The following is a 25,259-nucleotide window of genomic DNA, read 5'->3' on the forward strand; positions in this document are numbered from 1 at the left end:
ATGGCAATGACAACAAGGTTCAAGCGAGTCTTATTCCACACAGACAATAATGCAGTCTTCACTTCAGCTTAATGCAATGTGTTCTTCTTGTGAATCTTCATGATGCCGGTGATTTCAGTGTTTGATATGACCATTTCAGACACATGTCTGAACTTGAGCATAGTTTCTATTTGCAGCTGGTAGCCAATAACAAACAAAAGAAGTGATCCCACAGGTCCTACCTTGTAGGAATCCCTTGGGTAGAGCCTCGAGGGCAAGCATTAGGTGCTTGGGCCTTGGCCCATGGGGCCTGGCCGAGCTGAGCCTGAAGAAACTACTTGGGTCAGTCCTGCTGTGAGTCAACTACCCCAGAAGAGTGGACATAGGGGATCAGTGATTTGTGAATGGGGCGGCAGTCAGAGGTGGAAGTCCTGGGCCTCTGATCCCCGGTTTCCAAAATTGGCATGTGGCACATGGAACATCACCTCATACAACTAGCCTAGGTGACGTATTCTATTTTAACCTCGGGATTTCCAGGCCATACTCCTCACCGATGTTTCTGTATACTATGCTAACCACTTGGCTAAAGTGCCTCATGTATGTCCTGCCTGATAGCATCTTGCACCCTGCTGTTATGTGTTAAATTGTGTCCGGGTCATTGTTGCACACCCTGCACCCGGGGTCTTGGCCGATGTGGTAGAGCACAGACTCTGTTCATCTTGTGCTTAGAGTTTGTTGCTGTGCTGCTATGATTAGTGCCTCTGTGTTGTCTTTCAGTCCAGCCACTGGTAGGAATGTCAACCACTCCTATCTGACAGTGGTGCATACCGTGCAGGGTATGTACTCCTGACTGTATTTTTGTGCCAAAAACTCTGACCAAGTAAAGATGATTATTTCTGTCTGAAATTGCAAAATGTGAACATGACCTTGCAAATATTAATTGCGATCATATTACATCAATAGATAATTTGGATCTGTGTTGTTATTCCATGATGACGTTTTGAGTGAAATAACAATTAAATATATACAAACAAAAAACATCAAATGCAAGCAAAGGGAGACAGCTTTACCATGATTGAATAGTGAAGTACACAAACTTAAACAGAAATAAGATTTTGCTTTAAAAACAGCATTGACTACCGAAATCAACACTGATCACATGATATATAAAAGCCTGAGAAATAAAGTAGTCCTGAAATTATGTAAAGCTAAAGCTTTATATTGCACTGCTCTTATGGAAAAAGCTAAAGATCATAATATTTCACTTTGGAATCACTTAAATAAATTAATAAATAGAGCATCGAGTCGGAAGGAAATTAAGGAAAAATTTAAATGGTATAGTTATTACAGATAAAGGTTGTTTCATTAAAAGATACAGGAATTTACTGACATTTACAGCTTTAAAATTTGTCAGTTAGAAATAGAAGATGAAAATGAATGGAAAGGGGTATTAATTACTCCAGTTTTTAAAGGAGAGGACAATGATTTGATATGCAACTATGATCCAATTTCCATACTTCCTGTTCTGTCGAAGATACTTGAGAAAAGTGTCGCTACATACAGTTGATCAATTAGAGACTAAGCGACATCTTCATCCAGTATAGATAAGATAAGATAGAACTTTATTAATCCCTCAGGTGGGTTCCTCTGGGAAGTTTGGTTTTAGACTAAAATGTTTTACAGAAACTGCAAATTTCTACTTTGTTGAAAATATTAAATAATTTTTAGATGATGATAGTGTTGTGGGGGCAGCGTTTCTTGACCTAAAAAGGCATCTGACGCTGTCAGCTATGACATACTTTTCTCTTAATTGTTTTTAATTTGATTTATCAAAACAAGCAGTTTATTGGATTGTGTAATATCATCACACAGGATAGCAGTGTTTGAAGGTTGACCAAGAGATGTCATCTTTGTTGGGAAATAAAATGGGTCTTCTCCAAGAATCCCTCCTGCACCCACTGGGGTGGGATTGTACTACTAGAAGGCAACATTGCAGACACTGAGGGGAGCTACAAGTATCTGGGAAGCCCACAGGCAAATAGGAACACTAAAGCAGCTATTGGGAAAGCTGCATCCACCAAATACCTCCAGAGAATAAGGGAAGTCCTGAGGAGTCAGTTGCATGCAAAGAACAAAATCTGCGCAATTAACACCTACACCCTGCTTGTCATCAGGTACTCTGCTGGGATAATAAGCTTGCCAAAGGAGGTGACGAGAAAGACGAGAAAGTCCTTATCATGTATGGAGGGTTTCACCCCAAATCCAGCATCATGAGACGTCACTCACTAAGAACTAATGAGTATCAGAACCACTGTCCAGGATCAGAAAAAAAAGTACATCAGGAAGTTTGCCACAGCTGACCGTGTGCTTAGTGAACATCACAGGCAGCATAAACCTGAGAAACAAGAGGAGCAAAGGGGGGAACCATCATGGAAGACAGGTCCTACTGCACAGTATGTACCACCGTAAGATAGGAGGAATGGCTGAAATCCAGAATTCCTACCAGTGGCTGGACAAAGCTGGACTGAAAGACAACACAGAGGCACGAATTATGGCAGCACAGGAACAAACTCTATAGCACAAGATGAACAGAGTCTGTGCTCTACCACATCGGCCAAGACCCTGGGTGCAAGGTGTGCAACAATGGCCCAGAGACAGTTCAGCACATAACAGCAGGGTGCAAGATGCTAGCAGGCAGGACATACATGGACCTCCATAACTGGAGGCTGGCATAATATACAGGAACATCTGTGCCAAGTATGGTCTGGAAATCCCAAGGTCAGAATTGTCATGGTCCTGGGCCATGTTGGCCCAGTATTCTTAGTTTTCATGTATTTTTGTATTTTGTTCCTTATTTAGGCCATGTTTCCTGAGTTGCCCTGGTGTGTTGTTCCCTAAGTGTTTTCCCTTCGTGACTCTTACCCCCTGTGTGCCCCTCTGTGTATTCATGAGCCCTCATCTCTCTTTGTGTTTATTCTATGTTTTCCCCAGCCCGTTATGTCTGTGTTTTCCCCGTGCTCTCTCTCCTCCTGTCTGAACCTCTGTACTTCCTGTTTTACTTTGCCCGTCTCCCGCCAGTGTGGTGTTCACTCCTGCTGTGTCTTGTTATGATTATCAGTGTCACCTGTGTTCCCCGTGTGCTCCCACTTCCCTCGTTAACCCTCTGTGTATTTATGTCTGCATCTCCCTCAGTTTTGTGTCGTGTTCTCCCTCATGCTGCGTGGATTTCCCTGTGTCTCTCTGCGAGTGTTAGTTTATGGTTCCCAGTTTAAGTTTTGTATTTCCTACGTTCTGCCTCTCCAGCATTAAAGCTGTGATTTTTGAGTTCATCCCCGAGTCTGTGAGTTTTGCAATTTGGGTCCTCCTCCTGCCTGCCACACAGCGATCCATGACAAGAATGGGATATACCCCCTAGTGTTGTTGAGAATGGCCGAGCTAAGATCCTGTGGAACTTCCAGTTACAGACAAAATGGTGATGGCTAACTGACCGGACATAGTAGCGGTGCACACATAATCAGCCTTAGTGATAGACTCGAGTTCAAAGGATATGACTATGTGGATTTTCATTTTTTAACCCCTTAATATTAAACACCTTCATTTAGAAATTGCATTTTGTCTTTATTTGTGTTAACTTTGTCTAATATTTAAATTTGTTTGATGATCTGAAACAATAACGTGTGACAAACATACAAAAAATAGGAAATTGGAAAGGGGGCAAACACATTTTTTCACACCACTGTAAATGTAAAATGTAGTTTAAAAAAAGGTTCAATACTGCCTTTAGTAATTGTAAAAAAAAAAAAAAAAAAGATCTTGCATAAATACTGTATTTGTGCAATAGAATCTAAATTAAATCATAATACATGGAAGTACCAATTTCAATGCATGATCATTTATTTCTTTGTAACTTTCACAATGGCTAAAAATCCACTGAATATAACAACTGTGATTTTAGTCTTGAAGATGATGCTTAAGTGGTTATATTTGTACACAGATCAGTATGGGTTCTTGAGGGTGTGATCCATGATGGTCATCAGAGCCAGCCAAGTCTCCTGAGCGGTGGGGATGATCTCAGATGCAGGGAGGAGGAAGCCATAGCGGCCAGTGTCCCTCAGCTCAAAGGTGTACGAGTACTTGATTCCCTGGTTGTAAGCCCAGTCAATGCTCCCACCACCGGCTTGGTCTACAAACAAGCAGTTTTACCATAAGTACAAAACAGGGATTTTTTGATGGCTAAGTCACTAGTTTTCAATATCTAATAATTACTTTACATTTTGATTTTGATAGCAGTAGAACACAAGTAGTAGTAGTTTTGATTGGTAAGTGTTTTCCTTTCACCAGTCATATTGTAAGACAAAAGCGAGCAAGAAAAAAACATAAATATTCAGTGTGGTCAAACATGTCTCCCTTTTAAGATGTTTTGCAGACACTTACAGATGGCGTTGATGATGCTACCAAATTTGTAGGAAGTACCATACAGGGATGCCAGATCAGTGACAGCCTTTTGTGCTAGGTTATCCTATATCAAGAGACTTCCATCAAACTTTTTCAAATTAATGTTATACATGTTTACATTACAGGCAAACACAAGGTCTAAGAGGTTAAATGACTGGTACTAGACCCAGTTTGATCATGAAAACATTTTTAAGGTTTTCTTTTCTTTATTTCTTTTTTTACCAGCTCAGTATAGTCCTTGATCGGAGTCCTGGTGTAGCCATAGGGAAACATGAGCAACTGAGAATAGGAGTGGATGGAGATGAAGGCCTTAATGTTGTGAGAGTTCACAAATCTCACAATGGAATTGACCTCAGACTCAGACTGAGCTCTGGGTCCACGATAGGTCTGTGAACAGGGGTTGCCACTGGAACCAGGTCCTACACATGATGATAAAACAGAAAAAAAAGAAACTATCTTAAAAACGTCTAAATTTGGGTCACATCCTAAGTTTAATGGGCTTTAAAACCTGGTATAGAATACTCTGCAAAAACACCAAAACTTAGACACATTTTCATCCATTAATAAATTCAGTGCCATTTTCATATTGTAAATTATTTTAAATTTTTTTTAAATAAAATACTAAAACAAAGCTGAATATATCAAAACCAATTGACTAACTAAATAAACAAATAAGTAACTATTCCCCCTGAAAAAAAAACAATGACAATGTCATCTCACATATTTTTCCCACAGTCATGAAGGAATTCAAATACATGCACTTCTTGACTCCTTTCCCTTTACTCTCTGGTCCAGCTCATCCCAAAAAGTTTCACATGGATTAAAGTTAGGTGTTTTGTAAGGGCTAGCTCACATGATACAGTGCTGTTTCCTGCTGGTACTTTGGTCATAGAATGGACCGTTCAAGGTCTAAGTTTCCATTGGCCTAATTTTCTTTCTTGTATTTTTAGCTTAAGCAGCACTTGGTTCTCTCAGCTAGGATTTATTTGCGTGGCATGAATCACAAAAAGAAACTCTGGAAAATCCTTATGTGTGCTCTAATCTGAGCTGGTCTGTGCTTTTACAGTGGGGCAAAAAAGTATTTAGTCAGCTACCGATTGTGCAAGTTCCCCCACTTAAAATGATGACAGAGGTCAGTAATTTGCACCAGAGGTACACTTCAACTGTGAGAGACAGAATGTGAAAAAAAAATCCATGAATCCACATGGTAGGATTTGTAAAGAATTTATTCGTAAATTAGGGTGGAAAATAAGTATTTGGTCACCTCAAACAAGGAAAATCTCTGGCTCTCACAGACCTGTAACGTCTTCTGTAAGAAGCTTTTCTGTCCCCCACTCGTTACCTGTATGAATGGCACCTGTTTGAACTCATCATCTGTATAAAAGACACCTGTCCACAGCCTCAAACAGTCAGACTCCAAACTCCGCCATGGCCAAGACCAAAGAGCTTTCGAAGGACACCAGGAAAAGTATTGTAGACCTGCACCAGACTGGGAAGAGTGAATCTACAATAGGCAAGCAGCTGGGTGTGAAAAAATCAACTGTGGGAGCAATCATCAGAAAATGGAAGACATACAAGACCACTGATAATCTCCCTCGATCTGGGGCTCCACGCAAGATCTCATCCCGTGGGGTCAAAATGATCATGAGAACGGTGAGCAAAGATCCCAGAACCACACGGGGGGACCTGGTGAATGACCTGCAGAGAGCTGGGACCAAAGTAACAAAGGTCACCATCAGTAACACACTACAACGGCAGGGAATCAAATCCCGCAGTGCCAGACGTGTTCCGCTGCTGAAGACAGTGCATGTCCAGGCCCGTCTGAAGTTTGCCAGAGAGCACATGGATGATACAGCAGAGGATTGGGAGAATGTCATGTGGTCAGATGAAACCAAAGTAGAACTTTTTGGTATAAACTCAACTCGTCGTGTTTGGAGGACGAAGAATACTGAGTTGCATCCCAAGAACACCATACCTACTGTGAAGCATGGGGGTGGAAACATCATGCTATGGGGCTGTTTTTCTGCCAAGGGGACAGGACGACTGATCCGTGTTAAGGACAGAATGAATGGGGCCATGCATCGTGAGATTTTGAGCCAAAACCTCCTTCCATCAGTGAGAACTTTGAAGATGAAACGAGGCTGGGTCTTCCAACATGACAATGATCCAAAACACACCGCCCGGGCTTACAAATGCTCTGTAAGAAGCATTTGAAAGTCCTGGAGTGGCCTAGCCAGTCTCCAGACCTCAACCCCATAGAAAATCTGTGGCAGGAGTTGAAAGTCCGTGTTGCTCGGTGACAGCCCCAAAACATCGCTGCTCTCGAGAAGATCTGCATGGAGGAATGGGCCAAAATACCAGCTACTGTGTGTGCAAACCTGGTAAAGACCTATAGTAAACGTTTGACCTCTGTTATTGCCAACAAAGGTTATGTTACAAAGTATTGAGTTGTATTTTTGTTATTGACCAAATACTTATTTTCCACCCTGATTTACGAATAAATTCTTTACAAATCCTACCATGTGGATTCATGGATTTTTTTTTCACATTCTGTCTCTCACAGTTGAAGTGTACCTCTGGTGCAAATTACTGACCTCTGTCATCATTTTAGGTGGGGGAACTTGCACAATCGGTGGCTGACTAAATACTTTTTTGCCCCACTGTAATTGTAAAATTATGGCTGATATTGCCAATGAACTTATCCTTTGCAACAGAGGTCAGCCTTATTCCTTTGCCTTTTCCAGGGAGCCCCTCTTCAGAGCCAGTTTCATCATAGCATTCAAATAAGTGATAGGGCTTTACAAAATATATATATACATATATATACACACACACATATATATATATACACACACACACATATATATATATATACATACACACACATATATATATATATATATATATACACATACATACATATATATATATATATATATATACACATACATACATATATATATATATATATATATATATATATATATATATATGTGTGTGTGTGTATATATGTATATATATATTTTGTAAAGCCCTATCACTTATTTGAATGCTATGATGAAACTGGCTCTGAAGAGGGGCTCCCGCCGGGCGGTTTATCCTTCAAGCTCGGGTCCTCTACCAGAGGCCTGGGAGCTTGAGGGTCCTGCGCAGTATCTTAGCTGTTCCCAGGACTGCGCTCTTCTGGACAGAGATCTCCGATGTTGTTCCCGGGATCTGCTGGAGCCACTCGCCTAGCTTGGGAGTCACCGCACCTAGTGCTCCGATTACCACGGGGACCACCGTCACCTTCACCCTCCACATCCTCTCGAGCTCTTCTCTGAGCCCTTGGTATTTCTCCAGCTTCTCGTGTTCCTTCTTCCTGATATTGCTGTCATTCGGAACCGCTACATCGATCACTACGGCCGTCTTCTTCTGTTTGTCTACCACCACTATGTCCGGTTGGTTAGCCACCACCATTTTGTCCGTCTGTATCTGGAAGTCCCACAGGATCTTAGCTCGGTCATTCTCCACCACCCTTGGGGGCATCTCCCATTTTGACCTCGGGACTTCCAGGTTATACTCGGCACAGATGTTCCTGTACACTATGCCGGCCACTTGGTTATGGCGTTCCATGTATGCCTTGCCTGCTAGCATCTTGCACCCTGCTGTTATGTGCTGGATTGTCTCTGGGGCATCTTTACACAGCCTGCACCTGGGGTCTTGTCTGGTGTGATAGACCCCAGCCTCTATGGATCTTGTGCTCAGAGCTTGTTCTTGTGCTGCCATGATTAGTGCCTCTGTGCTGTCTTTCAGTCCAGCTTTGTCCAGCCACTGGTAGGATTTCTGGATATCAGCCACCTCCTCTATCTGCCGGTGGTACATACCGTGCAGGGGCCTGTCCTTCCATGATGGTTCATCGTCTCCCTCCTCTTTCTTGGGTTTCTGCTGCCTGAGGTATTCACTGAGCACTCGGACAGTTGGGGCCATCTTCCCAATGTATTCTTGGATGTTCGTTGTGTCATCCTGGACTGTGGTGCTGACACTCACCAGTCCCCGGCCCCCTTCCTTCCGCTTAGCGTACAGCCTCAGGGTGCTGGACTTGGGGTGAAACCCTCCATGCATGGTAAGGAGCTTTCTTGTCTTTATGTCAGTGGCTTCTATCTCCTCCTTTGGCCAGCCTATTACCCCAGCAGGGTACCTGATCACGGGCAGGGCGTACGTGTTGATGGCCCGGATCTTGTTCTTACCATTCAGCTGACTCCTCAGGACTTGCCTGACCCTCTGCAGGTACTTGGTGGTTGCAGCTTTTCTAGCGGCCTCTTCATGGTTCCCATTCGCCTGTGGGATCCCCAGGTACTTGTAACTGTCCTCTATGTCTGCAATGTTGCCTTCTGGTAGTTCAATCCCCTCAGTTCTGACTACCTTCCCTCTCTTTGTTACCATCCGACTACACTTCTCCAGTCCGAACGACATTCCAATGTCATTGCTGTATAGCCTGGTAGTGTAAAGATGTCCCAGAGACAATCCAGCACATAACAGCAGGGTGCAAGATGCTAGCAGGCAAGGCATACATGGAACGCCATAACCAAGTGGCCGGCATAGTGTACAGGAACATCTGTGCCGAGTATAACCTGGAAGTCCCGAGGTCAAAATGGGATATGCCCCCAAGGGTGGTGGAGAATGACCGAGCTAAGATCCTGTGGGACTTCCAGATACAGACGGACAAAATGGTGGTGGCTAACCAACCGGACATAGTGGTGGTAGACAAGCAGAAGAAGACGGCCGTAGTGATCGATGTAGCGGTTCCGAATGACAGCAATATCAGGAAGAAGGAACACGAGAAGCTGGAGAAATACCAAGGGCTCAGAGAAGAGCTCGAGAGGATGTGGAGGGTGAAGGTAACGGTGGTCCCCGTGGTAATCGGAGCACTAGGTGCGGTGACTCCCAAGCTAGGCGAGTGGCTCCAGCAGATCCCGGGAACAACATCGGAGATCTCTGTCCAGAAGAGCGCAGTCCTGGGAACAGCTAAGATACTGCGCAGGACCCTCAAGCTCCCAGGCCTCTGGTAGAGGACCCGAGCTTGAAGGATAAACCGCCCGCGGGGGCGTGCTGGGTGATATATATATATATATATATATATATATATATATATATATATATATATATATATATAAAATCTGATGAACAATATCTGAAACAGGAAGAAATCAAGCAAAGACCTGACATAGGACATGAGAGATGCACTTGACCTTTCAGTTCATAATTCATTAAAATCACAGCAGAAATGGTCAAATTGGAAAGGTATATTGAAAACCCATTAAAAAATAGAAGCAGGAACTATTCCTCAAGACCACTTAAAGAAATTACAAGAAACTTTGGCTAAGAAATGTCATACTGTGTTAAACAGTGATGGCAGTCATACCAAATATTAATCTTTAAGTTGTTTTTACCATATATACTGTATGTCCGCATAGTGTGTGTTCAATAAATCACTGCACCTATTTCCCACTTTCCTACAAAAATATGAAGAATGAATTGCACAGTACTGTAGTACATACTGAACTATATGTTGTAATTTGCTGCAAAGACATTGTTGTTAATCAAAATAAAGAAAAAATTATATGCATTGTCCAAACATTTACTAGTACTCTATTATTTACAATACTTCATTATTTGTTTGTATTTGCTGATAATTTGTACAAAAAGACAAGAAAGACAAAACTAAGAAATACTTTTTAAAGTCACTTTCTCTTTGTCTGTGGGGTTTTACTAATGTATTGATTTATTTATTTCCATCTTGAGGCTGGAAAAAAGGTGATGTTACTAAAGTTCAAATTTTTTGAAGAACAATACTGAGGAAGTCAGGAATGCCTCGCTCTAAAACGTATTCACAGTAAAAGTAAAACTGCAATAACCTGTTACATGAAAACATGAATACATGCATATTTAGATAAAAGATATACCTCCAAAACCAGCTTTCCAGTTCCTGTTGGGATCAACACCAACACAAAGGGACCCGGGATTAGGTTTTCTGGTCTTACGCCACATACGGGACTGGAAACATCAAAGCATCCCAATATGTGTGGGTTATTAGTTTAATTGTTAGGTATATTTACGTTAAGCTTTGATTTAACTTTAAATAAACACATCCATTATCCATTCAGTCATCAACTACTATGGTGCAGTGGTTAAGACTGTTGCCTCACACACTCTAAAAAGTAATTCAGAGGCTTAGTAAATATCACTATAAATACAGTATAAGTTAGATGAGCCTGATAAAATCTATGAATATTCTTTTAGTAATTATTTGAGTTTGATAAGTTGAAATAAATGTCTAAAATGTTAACTTATATGTTTGTGTTAAATTAAGGTATTCATTTACATTTATCTCAGACAAAAATTCAGCATGTGGTTCACAGAATACCTTCTTTGCATGTACTTAATATTTTTGTTTAAAATTGAATCAAAAGAAATAGGTATCTATACTCATCAGTATCTTGTACCAAAATCATTAATTATTCAAATCAATATTATTTATTGTCAGCAACTACAACTGAAAAGTGTAAGTAAAACACGATATCGTAGAGTAATTGAGTACCATGAGCCTTTTTCATTGTTTTGTTCATTTTGTTTTTTAAATACTCTGAGCTTTTGTGTTTGCTCTCCTGGTTTGCCATTTATCCTTCAAGTATGTAAGGTTTTGAGCTAAAAGGGAAAAGGCTCTTGTCTTTTTAGTGCTTGTTTATTTCGAGTTATTGCCATGTTTATGAAAATTACATTTTCATTTGGAAAAATGTTTAACATGTGGTCATTTTTCATACATGTATTATGAAAAACACAACTACATATTAGGTTGTTTGGTTTTTTTAGACTTAGACTACCAGTGAAATACAATAACATTCATATTTGAAAGTTAGGGGGTGATCAAGAGTCCTCAAGAGATCGTGGCTCAAAGGTTGGCAGTTCATCTTGTAATAGGAAGATTGCCGGTTCAAGCCCCGGCACCGACAGTCTCGGTCGCCTACTGGTTGCCTACTGGTGGTGGTCAGAGGGCCTGGTGGCGCCACTGTCCGGCAGCCTCGCCTCTGTCAGTGTGCCCAGGGCAGCTGTAGCTGCAATGTAGCTTGCCATCACCAGTGTGTGAATGTGTGTGTGAATGACTGAATGATTCACACACACATTCAGTGTGAATGACTGAATGATTCACACACACCTTCAGTGTGAATGACTGAATGTAGTGTAAAGTGCTTTGGGGTCCATAGGGACTAAGTAAAGCGCTATACAAATACAGGCCATTTACCATATTTAATATTAAGTACAATTTTAATTACGTTCAGTTTACAATATTAAGTAAATGGAACAAAATTTCGGATTAACTGACCATCTCTATTTCAGTTACTTTGACCAAGCATGTCAGTGTTATTTACTCAATTTTTTCATGTTTGTGTAACAACTACAATTATTCATTTCAACTTAACATGTTTAAGCTTTAGTTATATTCAATTGATCAAGTATATTGAACAGATTTGACTGGTTTCGAAACTACTCAATATTTTTAAGTGCAAAAGTGTTGCCTCAAAAATTTTAAGTAAATGTCAGTTTTAGTTTTTAGAGTGCACCAAGGACATTCCTTGTGTGAACTTTACGGGCAATGCTGTGTGGAATTTGTATGATCTCAATTTTCAACTTTTGCTGGTTTCTGCTCCAGTTTCCACCCAAAGACATGTTCATTTGTTTAACTGCAAATTCTAAATCCTGTATATGTGACAGGTAACACAGTAGCTGAGCCCCTCGTGAATGACTGAGCTTCTCAGCCTATCACTAAGATAAATCTGCCCACGGTGGAAACATAGAGTGGCAGCCTCATTTTTAAGCTCAGCTCCTTCTTCACCACAACAGATTGCACCAGTTCATATGTAAACCTCCCGTTTCACCCCACATCATAAGACCCCAAGATAGTTAAACTGTCCATATAAATTGTGAACAAAAACTGTGACAGAGGACAGCAGTGCTGGTGTCCAATATCGGCCAGGAATTGTTGTTTTTTTTAAATTATTGCTGTATTACTGTCAATACAGACCAAGCTCTCACTGCGATTGTACAAATATATAGGATATTACACCTTCTGATAGTACAGAGTTAGGGTTAGAATCATTGTGATGTCCTGGACTTTACAGGGTTTAAACAGCTAGTTTTTGTTTGTTTGTTTGTTTCTTCTAATTATTATTTTTTTATAGAAGATAATATTGTAAAAATGTAACAAATTCATGTCAGTCCCTGAAAATGAAACTATGATGTGAAAAGTCTAACTATGACAGACTCACATTGGTGTGGGTGAAGGCATAGCCATCAGGGTTGGTCACAATCTCCAGAAAGATGTCCATCTGATTGAGGACTGCGGTGAGTTTAGGGTCACGTCCAAAATCAGTCACAATCTAACAATAAAAATCAAAAGGACACAATTTTGAGTGTAATCAGTTAGCTATTGGAATTTGAAGAGACAGAGAAGATCAAACAACAACAAAAAAAGTATTGATGCTAATAGCCAGACTGCCAAAACACCTTCTGGGCAAACCATAGTCCGCTGGCCTGGGTGACCCATTCTCTTGAGTGGATTCCAGTATCAATCCAGATGGCAGGGCGGTTGGTTCCACCAGTGCTGAACTAAAACATGGGAAAGGAAAGCATGAGGTCCGTCCATCCATCCATGCACCCAGCTAGCCATTCAATTCAGTTCAATTCCATTTATATTTATATACTGCCAAAAAACATCGACAGCAACCTCAAGGCGCTTTATATTATAAGGTAAATGCCCTACAATAATAATCCATCCATTTCTAAAGGCTAATAAATTTAAAGGTACTTGTTGTAATAACAGGGTGTTTGTTCTTTTTAAAGAGCATGCATTCATTGCCATGATATTCATTCAGTTCTTTTTCAATAGCAGGTTTACCTTGAGCACATTAAGGGGACGGTCCTCATAGCTCTGACCAATCACTATCTTGCTCACCAAGTTGGGGTTCTCAGCCACCAGCATGTCCTGAAAGGAGTAGATCTGAAAGACAAGTGAAGTCTTAATAGATAAGCACCAGGTAATTGTTATACAGTGGTCCCTTGTTTATCGCGGGAGATACGTTCTAAAATGACCCGTGAATGATAGGTGAAACCCGCGAAGTAGCCAACTTTATCATTATTATTATTTCATTTTATTTTTTACATTTATTAGATGTCACTAGACACTTTATACACTTTTCTCAGACAGGCGTGAACATTTTCACACTTTTCTCTCCTGTTTAAACACTCTCAAAGTTCAAACCTTCATAGAAAAATAAGTCCAGTATTATAGAATGAAACCAAAGATCAAACCCTGTTTCCAGGTCCAGAACATGGGAATAGAGCAGCTGCGAGAGAATTCAATATTAATGAGTCAATGGTACGGAAGTAGAGGACGCAAGAAGAATGAGTTGAGTAAAGTTTGACTTATCTGACTGTTTGGTTTCGCTTAATTGGCCTTATAATCCGGTGTGCCTTATGGTCCTTCCTTTAGCATGTTCATAAGTCCAACTTTTTGTGCGATGGTTAGCATCTTCCTCTGTCTTTTGGGTGCTACCGCAGGTGCCTTTGGCCGTGCAAAATGTTTCGTCGACAGTGTTATGTTTGTTGGGGAGAAAACTTACAAACATACAGTACAGCACTTCAGTCACACTGCTAGCGATCGAAGATTTATGCAAATCTGACAAGCTGAACGCATTCTGTACTGTACAGGAGACACGGCACGGAGATTGATTGACAATGGTCTACAGCCGATCAGGACGCAGAACACAATGCACTGTAAAAACAAAACAAAAACAAAAGCATGCAAAATTGCACAAAAAATCTGCGAAACAGCGAGGCCGCGAAAAGTGAACCGCGTTGTAGCGAGGGACCGCTGTACATAGCTCAGCACTCAGAGACTCCACTCTGTGACTTTATGTGGTCTTTCACTTTGTGGCTGAGTTGCTATGGGTCCTAAATGCTTCCTCTTTACAATATTATCACTTATCACAACAGAGAATATCTAGGAGGAAAGACATTTTACAAACTCACAAATGTTTTAAAGGCAGACTGCACAGCTAGGCACTTGATTTAATACACTGGTGACCAGAGATGGGCAGTAACGCATTACTGTAATCCGATTACTTTTTTCAGGTAACAAGTAAAGTAAGGGATTACTATTGCAAAAACGGTAATTAGATTACCGTTACTTTCCTGTAGGAACACTGCGTTACTAAAACCGTGATTTTTTTTTTGCAAGAACGTCTCATGACAGTGACGTAAGCGAGTGCGACATTGGTGACAACAGCTGTGTGCAGATCAACAATGGATAATATATCGAGTGCGGGAGAGAGTATAAGCGTGCCGTGCGTTTAAAGCGTGAAAGTACTGACCTTACTTTGAGTTTGATTCCATAAAAAGTGACAAAAACATTAGTGTCCGTTGTGCGTGGGAAGAAAACTTCTTTTTACAGCAAAAAAACCCCTAAACTTCCGAGCAAGCACCGAGTGCGCTATGAGGTAATGGGAAATTCACAGAGAAACTCGCAGATTCTTCCACTGATCGCTGCAGCACACCTGCACCAGGGTAAACCTCCGCCTACCCTACTCCTGCTATACAGGTGAAAATAGAGCAAAAGGACCACTGAGTCTTTGATGTTATTTATTTTCTGCTGTGTTTTACTTGCATCTATTTGAAAGAGTGTAAACACAAAACATATTTTATTTTATGTGCTGGAATGTGCAGAAAATAGGTTTAAATGTTAAACTAATTTATTCAAGTCAGAATGTTGCATATAATAACAATTTTTTAAAAGATTAAAACTAATAAAACAACTTTTAAAAGGGGACCTTTCCATTTGATTACATTTTGTATGATGGATTATGTAGAAAAAGTAGAATTGGGCTGAAAGATCTATCGCTTTATTACCTATTCAGGTTGTAAATCGTGTTTTTAAAAAGTAACTAAGTAACTAAGTAATTAATTACTTTTGAAAATAAGTAATCAGTAAAGTCACGGGATTACTTTTTGGGGGAAGTAATCAGTAATTAGTTACTGATTACTTTTTTCAAGTAACTTGACCAACACTGCTGGTGACAGTTGGAATGAAAACGCCTGAATTCAACTATTGAGCGAAATGGCCAAACATTTTTGTCCATATAGTGTATATGTTGAGAAAAATATGGTAAACATAAGTGAGTAACAAAGTTATTTGCAAGTCTGAAAAAATCATACAACAATAATAAGCAGTTAACGTCACCTTTTCAAAAATCACTGGGCTCCAATACCTGCTATTCTCAGACATATAAGAATATATTGCATATGTTATTGTATATAACCAAGAAAAAAAAAACAATACTTATCACCTTTAGTGCCAAGACTAAGGTCAAAATTATTTTTAAAAAGTTGCTGTCTCAAAATATTTGTAATTATCCTTTTACTTTTTACTTATGAAAAGGAAAAGTGTTTGCTGACCTCACTGAGGTTGTGGTAGCTAGAAAAGTCAAAGTTATCAGTGTTTCTGGGCTCAGGGACATGGGCTAAAGCAGACTCCATTGCTTTTTGCTCCTCATCCAGCAACACCTGCAGGACAGTAGCATAGTTATATGACCTCTATCAGAGAGGTACTCTCAATCTCAAATCCAGGTGCATGAGTCAGTCCAGGTTGATTCCAGGTGTCATACGCTACCTGCAAGTCTTTAATCATGGTGGAGAACTGTATATCGTAGGCTTTCAGGTAACGTTTGACCATCTTTAATTGATGTACTGGAACTCTGATATCCACAGGAAAGCCCACATCACTCACTTCCCTCCAGATGTCAAGCTAAAAGAACAAACAGTCATTATTCCCCAAACTGAGTTGAATTGCAATCAGTTTATTAGAAAAAAAGGTTCGGCATAAAAAAAATGGCGTGTCATGTGACATAACTGAATCTGTTCTTTCTATTTAAATTTTTTTTAGATTTGTCTTGACAGTGATGTCATGGGTGATAAATAACCTCCTGCTCTATCATGTTGTGCAGGTCCTTGATGAGAGACAGATGGCCATCACTCTTTGGAACGAGTCGAAGGACCTGATGCCTGCAAAAAGAGAACCACACTGTTTTACCGTTTTTTACTCAACTCAAGCATTTGCTAAGAAATTGGTACAGAGAGGGTGAAATAATGGTTTCTCAAGCTTGGTGGGTGCTGCTTCTTCAAAAGTTGAACTGTGAGAAATTGTCGTTTGTCGTTTGTTGTTGTTGTTGTTGTTAGTGTTTTCCAATGTCCTAGGCTCTTTCAAGCTGCCATTTTGTATGAAAGGTGCTCTTTAAATAAAACTATTCTGCTTTGAATGGGAATTCATGACTTCCCAGTGTTCAGCTGATTGCATTAGGTTATCAAAGGGGAAGCATTACACTTTAAATAATTAAATGTACAAATATACATATAATATAGCGACAGTACTCTATTAAAGTTTTCAAACGCAAAAATTGCACAAGTGCACCCAGGAGATATGTTGCTGTTTTAAATGCAGTGACTAGTCAGGGTGGTTTAAATCAAAAATGCTGCTGTCATTATTTTTTAACACATCCTTACTTTACTTCTAATGCTCACAGCTTTTACACATTCCTATGTATACAGCTGACTTTCACCCTACTCCAACAGCAGCGAGAGGTTCGGGCTGGCCCACTTACCCATTAAACGTTTCTTTTCCAAGAACAGCCACAAAGAGCACAGCGAATGCGAGGAGCTTCCTCATCGTGGCCAGCATTGTGCGACCAGTTCAGGGTTTAACACCATCTTTTTAAGTGTGCAGAGTCATGTGATCAAGCCACAGCCTTGTTGAAGTTCATGGTTATACATGTTTATCTTTGGCTGACTCACAAGAACGATTGCATCATGGATTTTGACACTGAAGTTCTGACCAGTTTGAAAAAAAGGGAAGATTACTCTTTTGCTTTTTTCATTTTATTTTTTTACAGACAGCTTGTGACGTACTACATGGATTATGTGGAAGTCCATCATTATTGATTAATCTGTGGATAAATTGATCATTAATCAGCATCCTGAAATTGCTCATATGTACATCTAAAAAAAAATATCTGACATATCTTGTCATATCTGACAAGCTTGACCCCAAGATAAGCTTTTTCAGTAGAAAGCTATCTAGCTATACGATTAACTAAATAATTAACAGAAAGATCTGCATTCTTTTTAAAGGCCTCTTCATTGCATTGACATGTGGAACAATTTGCAACTCAATCAATAGATTTTTGTTACATGTTTTATTATTATTGTTGTTGCTTTAATAGAATTTATCAGGGGGATAAATGTATTTAAATGCTTTCTTTCATCTGTCAGAATATATTAACAGATGGCATTCACGGGCCTGCCATAAAAAAAGCAACAGTTTTCGTAGTTCAGAATTTGAAAATATTTTGTCTGGAGCTCAAAATGTAAATAAACTGCTGACCACAAAAGTTCCTGTATATGTCTAATGTTTCATCTTCCTTTTTGCAATGATCACGGTGGCGCTGCAGTTTTGTGTGAGTGGCATAAAGTGCATGAAATACATGGGTTGGATGGTGGTGTGTGGTGGTGTCTCAGCTGCAGAGGGAGAGGTGGAGTGGAAGGTTCGGGGGGCTGTGGAGAGCCTGGCTGGCACAGGTGGGATATGTTTTCTAATTCTGCCTCTCCTATTTATGCAGTAGTGCCCTGGGACCAAGGCGATACAGTATGCTGAGCAGCTGGCAATGATGCTGCAGCTACGCTTTGCAACGTCTGAAAAGTCACATTACATTGAGAAAAATAATAAAAGAAGCACGCAACCCAGCACACAGTGTAGGGACACTCCTGAGGCCTGAATGTGCTACAGTGCAAGCAGGATCACAAAGAAATTCAGCTTTGATTTTGGATTGTGTTTATTTGTCTTGTGGTTTTGAGAAAGTTTGAACAGCCCTCGATCGTGATGGGTTTGAATTACTCTTAGGATGGAAAAAAGGGGGCACATTTCCCAAATGTAGGATTTCCACTTTTATACACGCACACAGATCAGTATGGGTTCTTGGAGGTGTGATCCATGATGGACATCAGAGCCAGCCAAGTCTCCTGAGCGTTGGGGATGATCTGAGATGCAGGAAGGAGGAAGCCATAGCGACCCTCATCCCTCAGCTCAAAGGTGTACGAGTACTTGATGCCCTGTTCGTAGGTCCAGTCAATGGTGTTACCACTGGCTTGGTCTAAAATTAAAATAGGCATTGTTAAAACAATGAAACGGTACTGTAAAAAAAAAGAAAGAAAGAAAAAAATGGAGATCCTGAAAAAGCTTTTAATTTCAAGGCAATAATGTTTAAATAAATAAAAAAAAAAAACCTTGCACCATTTGTACATTTAATTTTAGCACAGTTTATACTTATGCATGAGTGGTGGTTGGTTGGTTCATAAACACCAAAAAACTGTCTGAAGTACAGACCTGTGTCGTTTTACTTTTATACAAATGGCTACAATTTAAAGCAAGTTTGAGATCCCTGCCACAACTTTTTTTGTATACACTATTTAATACCACTATATTTGCATTTGAAGAAATTAAAGTTATAGGAAAAGAAGAGAAATATTCATATATCTGGTCATTATTAGGCAAAATAATGTAAAAGAAGTCTGTACTGGTAAGTAGTGTTGCTTAAACTTACAGATAGTGTCAATGATGCTGCCGTATGTGTATTTGGTACCATACAGGGAGGTTAGATCACTGATGGCCTTTTGAGCCACCTTGTGCTGTAGAAAGAATATTATCATACTTTTTAATAAGGACTTTTGACAGAGCCCAAAGAAGATATAAGAACTATCATAAAAATAAGAATTCTAAAGAAAGAAATTAAATCAGAAAGATCTTTTTTATACCAGTTCTGCCGCGTCATTGGCAGGAGTTCTTTTGTAGCCATAGGGATACATGAGCATCTGAGAGTAGGAATGGATGGAGATGAAGGCCTTGATGTTGCCATGAGACTTCACGAAGTCCACAATAGACTTGACCTCAGACTCAGAGTGTGCACTGGGTCCACGATAGGTTTCTGAGCAGGGGCTGCTGCTGGCACCAGGTTCTATTTATTAATATAAAGAAAACCAGACAAACAGACACTGTGGTAAAGCATTAGAATGTAAAAATATGAAAGACATAAGCAATACACACACACACACACACACACACACACACACACACACACACACACACACACACACATGATCATTATTACCTCATACAGTGGCTGTTAGTGGCTTTAAATACAAGTGAATGGCAGGGGAAAATATTACCTCCAAAACCAGCATCCCAGTTCCTATTGGGATCAACTCCCACACAAGAAGAACCAGGATTGGGCTTCCTGGTCTTACGCCACATACGATTCTGAAACAGTAATGTTAGTCTTTGCTTGAAGAAAGATATTTTATTCTATATGACTCTCAAAATTTAATTCATTGTGCAAAACCGACTAAATACACCATTACTAATTCATCTGTATCATCTTGTCAGCTTAAGCTAATTGGGATAAGCCCTGAAAAAAATGTTTAAAAGTAAAATGAAGGTTATAAACAGACATTTGGTTGTACAGCAAATTACTCTAAAACAAATCAGACAGTAGACAGTATGAAAGACTCACACTGCTGTGGGTGAAGGCGTATCCATCAGGGTTGGTGGCAATCTCCAGGAAGATGTCCATTTGACTGAGGATTGCAGTGAGGGCGGGATCCGTTCCATAATCAGTCACAATCTAATGACAGGAAAGCAGAGGACACAATATTCAGTGCAACCTGTAAGTTGTGAGAAGTGGCAGAGACACAGACAAAAGCAACAAATGTTAATAATATTATTAAAGAAAATGAAAAAAAAAACAAAAACCCACCTTCTTAGCAAACCATAGCCCGCTGGCCTGAGTGACCCACTCTCTGGAGTGGATTCCAGTGTCGATCCAGATGGCAGGACGGTTGGTTCCACCAGTGCTGAACTACAAGACAGGAAAGGAAAGTAGCAAACGTCATTACAAATAAAAAATGAAGAGCAGCATGAGGGTGAAAACTCTTGCCAGAAGAGTATAGGAGGTTTTGTCTTTTTTTTTATTTTAATGTTCGTTCAGCTCTATTGTGCAGTTGTAGTTTTGCTTGTTTGTTTGTTTTTTTTTACCTTGAGCACATTAAGAGGACGGCCTTCGTAGCTCTGCCCAATCACTATCTTGCTGACAAAGTTGGGATTCTCAGCCACCAGCATGTCCTGGAAGCTGTAGATCTGAATGAAAGACACAATAATGCATAAGCATCAGTTGAGTGCGACATGATTCTGTACCACTGTCTGGCCTCAAATGTCATGGGGATTGCAACATGATGTAGATCAATAGGGAAATGCTAAATGCTAGGATTGCTATTAACATTCAGTTTAAATGTCACTGAAATATTGAGCACCAAATTTCCAGTGTTGGCACATTACACACTGTACATGGCCCCATACTTTTAGAAATAAATGTCCTTTGTTGTGCTTCAAAAATGTAATTGACATTGTTCACATGAACAGATAGAGTACAAGTAAGTTCCTCCCATAGTGATTGGTGCAGTAGTTAGTACTGTCGCTGCACAGCAATAAGGTTCTTGCTTTGAACCCCAACTGGGGTGTTTGCACGGCCTCCCTATAGATATTCTCGATATGCTCTCTATATGTTAGGTAAATTGATGATTCTAAATTGGCCATGAATGAGAGGTACAATGGTTCTTAAAATGTATAAGGCATTGTATTAATGCATGGTTAAATGTGGCTTGTAATCAGTGTTGGGTAAGTTACTTTAAATTAGTAACTTAGTTACATTACTAGTTACTTCTATCAAAAGTAACTCAGTTACTTCAAGTTACTCGTTACTTTCAGAGTAACTAGTTACTAGGGAAAGTAACTTTGGTTTTACTCAGAATTCTCTTGTTTATGTGTTGCTTCCGTAACTGGATACCCAGCAAGATTGCCAGTCTTCTAGCTTGCTTACTTGCCACAACTGCACTGTGCCACCTACCAATAGAAAGAAAAAAATAATGTGCACATTTCCACGAGAGAAATCCCACACCTGATTCTATCCTGGCCTGCTTTTTACATCCAACACAAAAACTGCAGTCGTGGTGCTTTCGATTGTACTCAGAACTCGGAAATTCTGCCTTCTGAATAGGAAGATGTAGGTAACACCAGACTGCAGATGAGCTGCTTACAGGGCTGGACTGGGACAAAAAAATCGTCCCGGGCATTTTGACTAGATTATAGGAAAAATCATAAAGCCTTTGAATGAAAATAAACACTGTTGTGACAGTGATGTACACTGTTCTGATGGTATATATGTATCAATCTATCAATCGTTTGTTGTAAGACTCAGATAATTATTTTTTAAAAGTGAGACATTTTAAATGAGAATAAGAAAGTATTTCCTTGTGCCCCCATTTCCCTGTTAATGCCCTACATGGACCCCTGGCAACACTTTGCTAGACCCGTCCCTGCACAGTTACCAGCTGTCAGCTACTTAGAAAAGGATCCTGGTGTTATTTGTCTCTCAGAAACAGTTCATAACTTCCCTTCAACTCATTCATGTTAACTAAAAGGTAAACCTGTTTCTCCATCACAGCTCTGATGATTCAGTAAGGACATCTCCTGGTTTCATCTTCATGTTTCCCTCTCATCACATATCCAAACCGATATCATGACCAACAGGTTTACAGCTGTGGCTCCAGCCAACATCAGCTGATACTAGAAATTAATATTAAATAAATTCTAACAACAGCTGATCAAGCTTAAAAGTGCTAGTACGAGTAACGCGTTCCCGGTTTTAGCATAATAACTAGTTACTGTGCTCGTTACCACAATAATAACGTAGTTACTGTAACGCGTTACTTAATAACGCGTTAGTCCCAACACTGCTTGTAATCTTAAATACTCTCAGTGGTCTCTAAGACCAGAGAATTGCTATAAAAATGCAAGTCCATTTCCTTGCCCTTCCTTGTCAGTCATGCCACTCGCTAGCAAAAACACTGCATAGAATGAAGCATCAGGTTAAGCTGCTTAGCCAAAGATGATAGCTTTTAATCAGACAAAAGGAGATACTGGTAATAGTGTGTGAAGCATCAGAAAGAAAAATGTCACAGCTGAGGGATCCTGACACTCAGTATGCTATATTTGTATGCTATATTTTATTACAAATTTAGCACATTTGAAAAAACTTTCAAAGAGTTTATTTGCTTTTTCTTACTGCTTTGCATGGGTTAGTGAAAGAAAATACACAGTTGGCTACAATCTATTCACTGGATAACAGTAGCCAGAGGAGTTTTGTGTACTTACCTCTTCAAGGGTGTGGTAGTTAGCGAAGTCGAAACTATCAGTGTTTTTGGCCTGAGGTACACGAGCAGCAGCCATCTCCTTCTGCTCCTTATCCAGAATCATCTGCAGTACAATGATAGATTTCATACTATTAGAGTTACTGAGCAAAACTATTAACAGAAAAAACTCCAGGGTGTATTCTGATCTTATAAGCAACCTGGAGGTCTTCAATCATGGCGGAGTAGTCAATGTTCTGTGTCTCAAGGTAATCTTTGACTGACTTCAAGACATGGAAGGGAACTCTGACATCCACGGGATTAGACACAGTAGTCACCCCCCTCCAAAAATCCAGCTGAAAGAACAAAAATATATTAACCAAAGCATACAAAAGAAGTTTCTACTCAATTTAGAAAACTTATAAAGATAAAAATAGAGCTATTAAGGCATTTTTAAAAATTTGTGGTTTTGTTTGTTTTCTTCTTTCTTCTTCTTTTTAAAGTTTATTTTAAACAGTGGTGGCTGGTGATGTCATTTAGTGGCTGATAAATTACCTCGAACTCCATCATTTCCTCCAGATCCTTGATAAGAGACAGCTGGACTTCATCCTTGGGAACAATTCGAAGCACTTTGTGCCTGCAAACAGCAAACAGCTAAGTTTTACAGCCTTCTACTCAGCGTATCTTGCTTGTGCAGAAAAAAGTCATTTATTGTGAAACCAGAGTTATCAGTTTAGGTATCTCAACCAGTTCTCATCGGCAGGCATCAACTGGATGCAGGAACAGTCCAGGTTTTCTAGGCACTGCATATTAGCTATTTCACATACTATGTATATATACTATGTAAAACTGCAAGAAAATTTAGATTTTAGGGTTTTATTCATGCTGTAGCAACAGAGGGGTGTCGGATAAATTACATACATACAGCACTATTTTAAATAACAGGAAGTGAGAAGCCTTAAGCTTCATAAAGTTGGAAGTTATAAAAGACTGCTTGCCAGTGTTTCCTCTATAAACTATTTTTCAGTTTGAGAAAAAAACTGTTTGTCATTCCACACATTGCTGGGACTGATAGCATAAACCTGAATTCTGTTCTCTGATCCACACTTCAATCTGTGTGAGTTTGCAGGCTGAAATATTGGTTTTTGGATCTCTACACATGCATAACCTTGTGTCCTTATCAAAAAATGTATGATGCAGCTTTTCTTTTTTTCCAATCGGGAGTGTCCGAAAGTAAAAAAAGGTTGAAAGTAAAGCGCTTGGTCTTTCACAGGGACAGCAGCTAGCCACAGCTACAGATACATAGATGACACCTGGGTCAATATCAAAACCCAAGAAGTAGAAGCATTGCTAATGACTGATTAATTCAATCATGACTAATTCATAACTCTTCTTAAGGAAACTGATGATAGTGCCTACGTTTGCTCAAAAACACTGATTTACTTTAGTCTTTACTTAGTAGATAGTCTTAGATTTAGTCGACAGGTCCACTTACCCTTCAAATGTCACTTTGCCAAAAACTGCCACAAGCAGCGCAGCGAACACGAACAGCCCCCTCATCATGACCAACAGTGTGAACGTTGGGCCAGAAACAGACGTTTATGGCTGCCTCTGCCACCTGATATATGCCCAAAGGTTGACCTTGCCAGAGTTCAGAGAGCTCTGTCACCGGCTGGTCCTTTTCCCACACCAGCCTAGAGATACCAGAACCAGAAGTTGCATCATACATACATATTTTGAACAAACTGAATTTATGTTTAGTTTACAAAATAAAAGCACTGGTGCTAAATTCAATCTTAGTCTGACTGAAAACATTTTTTTTTAACATGGGTCCTCATATGGGGACATTACATTTAGGCTGTTCTGCACCTCCTCCTTCATTCTGCTCAACGAAGTGTTTAATACTTTGTTACACAATTGTCCCCATGATTTTTAAAACAAACAAACAAACAAACAAAAACCTTGGAAAGAAATGCTAACCTTTGGTACTTATCAGGTCCATCTAATCCCAAATCGGTAGGAGAAATTACAAATGCATCACAAACAACAACTTAGGTCACAGGAGGAAAAGATTTTAAAAAATCCAATGCATTTCCTTTGCTTTGCTTCATTATGAATGCGTCCAGTGTAGAAAGAGCTCATTAAAACACCAGGGAGAAATACACAGCTTAATCATTTCATGCCTAAATTTGTCACTCTGTAAACTTTCTTTTTATTATTATTATTATTATTATTATTATTATTATAAAAAATACTCATGTAAAAAATGCTCTAACATCTTCAAACCGTTTATGTTGTCACAAATGCTAGCAATACACACACACACACACACACACACACACACATATATATATATATATATATATATATATATATATATATATATATATATATATATATATATATATATATATATATATATATACAATTGTATAAGTCAAGAACTCAAGAAGTTTATTGTAATTTCGTATGGTGACACCCTACCTGAAATGGAATACTGT

General features: G+C 39.6%; 2 protein-coding genes across 2 annotated transcripts; both read right to left on the reverse strand.

Moving 5' to 3' along the window:
• Window positions 1-3,855: 3,855 nt before the first annotated feature.
• On the reverse strand, window positions 3,856-17,272 carry LOC146570170 (carboxypeptidase A1-like). Its single transcript, XM_085283034.1, has 11 exons — window positions 17,127-17,272; window positions 16,449-16,530; window positions 16,139-16,273; window positions 15,925-16,032; window positions 13,370-13,471; window positions 12,979-13,080; window positions 12,741-12,851; window positions 10,380-10,470; window positions 4,657-4,853; window positions 4,414-4,498; window positions 3,856-4,162 (listed from the first exon to the last, which is right to left on the reverse strand). The coding sequence occupies exons 1-11, from the start codon at window positions 17,201-17,203 to the stop codon at window positions 3,975-3,977; spliced, it is 1,278 nt and encodes a 425-aa protein (XP_085139160.1). The 5' UTR covers window positions 17,204-17,272; the 3' UTR covers window positions 3,856-3,974.
• A 1,063-nt stretch (window positions 17,273-18,335) lies between these two features.
• Window positions 18,336-24,441, reverse strand: LOC146570171 (carboxypeptidase A1-like). Its single transcript, XM_085283035.1, has 11 exons — window positions 24,254-24,441; window positions 23,314-23,395; window positions 22,980-23,114; window positions 22,784-22,885; window positions 20,609-20,710; window positions 20,331-20,432; window positions 20,088-20,198; window positions 19,744-19,834; window positions 19,333-19,532; window positions 19,122-19,206; window positions 18,336-18,671 (listed from the first exon to the last, which is right to left on the reverse strand). Exons 1-11 carry the CDS (start codon window positions 24,319-24,321, stop codon window positions 18,484-18,486), a joined length of 1,266 nt encoding a protein of 421 aa, XP_085139161.1. The 5' UTR covers window positions 24,322-24,441; the 3' UTR covers window positions 18,336-18,483.
• Window positions 24,442-25,259: the final 818 nt, after the last annotated feature.

This window comes from Mchenga conophoros, linkage group LG7, assembly GCF_057382185.1.
Source record: "Mchenga conophoros isolate Kocher_MC1m ecotype Shallow Benthic linkage group LG7, M_conophoros_male_GT1.1, whole genome shotgun sequence".
NCBI classification, from domain to species: domain Eukaryota; kingdom Metazoa; phylum Chordata; class Actinopteri; order Cichliformes; family Cichlidae; genus Mchenga; species Mchenga conophoros.